Here is a 3,954-nt window from a genome sequence, read left to right on the forward strand (position 1 = left end):
GGCTCCTCGTTCCTGGTGTGAGACGTCGTTGTTGCTCCCTATTTTTCCCCAGGAGGATTCCTGTGTTCTCTCTCTGTTTCCGTGGACCCATGATTGTTGAGTTGCCCATCAGCAGTGCTCTGGTGAGTCTTGTACAGACCTGACTCAGAACCTTCTCTTTATTCCCGGACTATAGTGTATTCACCTTCGGGTTGTTTTTTGGCTAACTCTCATACCTGTCTTGTGTTGTGCTATTGGGGTCGCTCACAATCCTTAACAATTCCGTAATATGTTGTTGTATATATAGTTATTTTAATCTGGAGGGATTTTGTTTTCCCAGAATAATTAAAGTTTTCTTTTGTTAAATATCATATAGTCAATTCCGATCACGACAGACTAGTTTATGGTTTGTCAACAATAGGGCTGTCCCCCGACTAAGGATTTGGATAGTCGACTATGATTGGCCAAAATTTGCCGTTAGTCGACTATTAGTAGACTAAAAAGAAAAAAAAGTATAATATATATAATATATATATATATATATATATATATATATATATATATATATATTATATATATATATATATAAAGTCCTGTGTGATTAAATGTTTAATATGAAATGACCACACCATCCTCTCGCTCTCTCTCTCAAATTCAAATTTAAAGGTCCTTTTTGGCATGAATGTCAAATAAACAACAATATTTGCTAACTAATTTACATATTTCAATTAGGGCTATCAAAGTTAGCATGTTAATAACGTGTTTGATTAAGTCTCTCTGATTAAGTGTCAATGCTTCATACAGTGAGACAGTCTGCCTGGCCAAATAGCCAGTCACCACCGAAAGGCTAAACACGGCTAGAATGTTTTTTATTTAAGGTGAACTATGTCGTTTGGTGAGCAGTGATGCCAGTAACTAGTTACTCTAATCTGATTACTTTTTTCAGTAAATAGTAATGGCTGTGCATTACTATTTAGTTACTATCTCATAATGCTGATGATAAGAGAGCCAGGGGTACAGTCAGCTAGACCGGAGATGGGACGTGCGCTCGCGTAACGGTTTTACAATTTTATTTTTAATTAAAATTATATAAATTTTCTATTTTATTTAGTTTGGGAACCACTGTCCTAGAGTGCCTGAGCAGTGGACAGCTGTGACCTTATATATGGCCTGATGGCTGATGACGTCTCATGATGACCTGTCTGAGCAGCCAATCATGATTTATGACATTATGCACTTTCAATAAAGCATTATTAAAAAAAATTTTTTAAATAAACTGTTGCCATTCTTATGTTGTGGCAGCAGCAGGGAGGACGACGACTAACTTCCTAACCTAGTTACTTTCAATCAAGTAATCAGTAAAGTAACTAGATTACTTTTTAAAGGAGTAATCAGTAATCAGATTATTTTTACAAGTAATCTGTGGCATCACTGTTGGTGAGAGAGTCAGAGAAGTGAATAATTTCTATGGTGTATTTTCACAACTGAATAAACAATTTGTCCTCAGAGGAAAAGTGGATCCCTGGAACAGTGTTAGAAAGCTAGAAAGCTTCCCGAAAAGTTACTATTTCATTGCTGCCATTTACAATGGCAGGGCCCGCAACTTTGTTAACAAACATTGTAGTCTTACGTTTGGTTTACAGTGCCTAAAAATTATGTTGTTTTCATTTGTGATGACATAAAATTGCATAATTCTAAGGATTACAGTAAATCCCCCTCCTCCAAAACTGCATAGTGCACCTTAAATTTAGTTACAGTTCTTTAACTAAAAGACAACACATTAACCCTATATATGTAATTACAATATGTTGTTGTAATACATTTATTTTAACCTGGGGGGATTTTGTTTCCAGAATCATTTTGTTTTTTTGTTAAATATCATATAGTCAGTTCCGATCACGACAGACTAGTTTACGGTTTGTGAACAATGATGACATTTAGGGATGCATGCGCAATCTGGTGTCACATACAGTTCCCATCACTACAGACTAGTTTACTGTTTGTGAACAATGATGACATTTAGGGATGCATGCGCAATCTGGTGTCACATCAGTCTCCAGGGACCGTCTGGATGAAACCGCACGGTGTCCGATGACCTGTCTGGGTGGTTCGGTTCCATTCGCCCTGGCCACAATGTTACTGTATACCTGGATTCTCTCTCCAAAACATGGCGCATGGTTTTTGTCAGTGTTACCCGTGTGACCGTATCACATAAACAGACTGTGTGTTAGAGCTGGCTGTCAAATGAAAAGGAAAGTCCTGTGTGATTAAATGTTTAATATGAAATGACCACACCATCCAAAAAGGTCAAATGCAATGTGTCCCCACTCTTGCCTTCTCTCTCTCTCTCTCTCTCTCTCTCTCTCTCTCTCTCTCTCTCTCTCTCTCTCTCTCTCTCTCTCTCTCTCTCTCTCTCTCTCTCTCTCTCTCTCAAATTCAATGGTGCTCTATTGACATGAATATCAAATAAAAAACTGTCAATGTTAGCAAGAAAGCCAAACTCTGTTTCCAAACTTTATCTCTCGAGTTGAAATTGTGACCCAGCTCTCAAAACGTGACAACGGTACGTAATTGTGTGGTGTGTCTCTACGTGACTCTCAGTGATTGACTGGCAGTGATAAAAGTGAATAATAGAGCTGGGTCAGGATCTTTGGTGTTATATACACACAATTATATATATATATATATATATATATATATATATATATATATATATATATATATATAACACTCTTCCAGTGGGATAGTCTCCTGGGTCATTCTGGATGCAAGCAAGTGACTATGTGAAGGTAACCGAACACAGGTTGACGGATGTCTCCAGTAACATGCACCCTTTCTGCTAATTAAAAGTGCAAGGGAAATGAACCCATGACAGTGGCTCAGCAATCGTCTGGTACTCCCAGAGGTTCCCGGTTTGATTCCAGCTCCTCCCGGTGCAGCGTGTCCAAGTGTCCTTGACCCAAGACACGTATAACCCCTAACTGCTCCCGATGAGCAGGTTGGCACCTTGCATGGTCGCGTCCCGCTGTCGGTGTGTGTGAATGTGTGAGTGAATGGGTACAAAATGTAAATTGTAAAGCACTTTTGATAAAAGCTCTATATAAATGCACCATTTACCATGTACCACAAGCAAATTGCCATGTTGTCTCATGAAGAATATTGATGCTTACCTTCCATCTTAATTCACAGAGCATCCATTTTGTCTACAAACACCTGCCAAGATGGCGACAATGGCAAAGGTTCCAGATCCCAGTGCTGCTGGTCTACCACCAGGTATGCATCCTTCTACTAAACGGGTTCAAGGTAGAATAGAGAACCTTGTAACATTGTTTCCATCTTGTAGATGCTACAGTGCAATTATTTCTTATTGTTTGGAAATAAGCAATAACTTGTGCTGTGACAAAGTCTTAAATAGAAGCATACAGAATGAAGCCAGTAATTTTTATTATTATTATTAGAATTTTCGCAATTAATGCCACAGCTTGAGAGAGCAGGCCACATTTTAAGCCATCTTAAAGGCAATGTGCAGTCTTTTCCTTGCCATAACTCACACTTTTATTATTATTTATTTGTTTACATTATAATGCATTGGTTTTAAGTAGGCATGAATCCCATTGTACTGTGGATGACGTTCAACATTGGATGCCGTTCCTTTAACTTAAACCTGTTTTCTTTTCTCATCTGTCGTAATGAAAAGTCCAATAGAGGTGGACTATTGCTGAGGAAGACAAACGAAGAATCACATTTGTTGTCACAAGTGAACCGTCTCAAACCCGCCCTCTTTTCTTGATCCTCCAATCACAACAGTTGCCTCCCTCGGAACAAACAAAGAGGCGACAGTTGTGATTGGCGGACTCTCTACCAATCGACAGCGTTCCAGAAATCGGAACTATCCCTTTAAGTTGGTTCCATGACTATACCTGCAGGAAGGAACCAAAGTGTCTTGGCGTGATTGAATAGGGAATGAGCTTACGA

General features: G+C 38.7%; 1 protein-coding gene across 1 annotated transcript in view; it reads left to right on the top strand.

Moving 5' to 3' along the window:
- Nucleotides 1-3,200: 3,200 nt before the first annotated feature.
- LOC311244170 (immunoglobulin-like and fibronectin type III domain-containing protein 1) overlaps nt 3,201-3,954 on the top strand; it is a gene marked incomplete at both ends in the record, with an annotated part of 80,343 nt that continues 79,589 nt past the window's right edge. The window contains one exon of the mRNA XM_084333577.1: nt 3,201-3,252. Within this exon, the coding sequence (XP_084189703.1) occupies nt 3,201-3,252 (52 nt within the window). The remainder of the gene's footprint in view (nt 3,253-3,954) is intronic.

This window comes from Notolepis coatsorum (genome assembly GCF_963971535.1).
Source record: "Notolepis coatsorum genome assembly, chromosome: 17".
NCBI lineage: Eukaryota > Metazoa > Chordata > Actinopteri > Aulopiformes > Paralepididae > Notolepis > Notolepis coatsorum.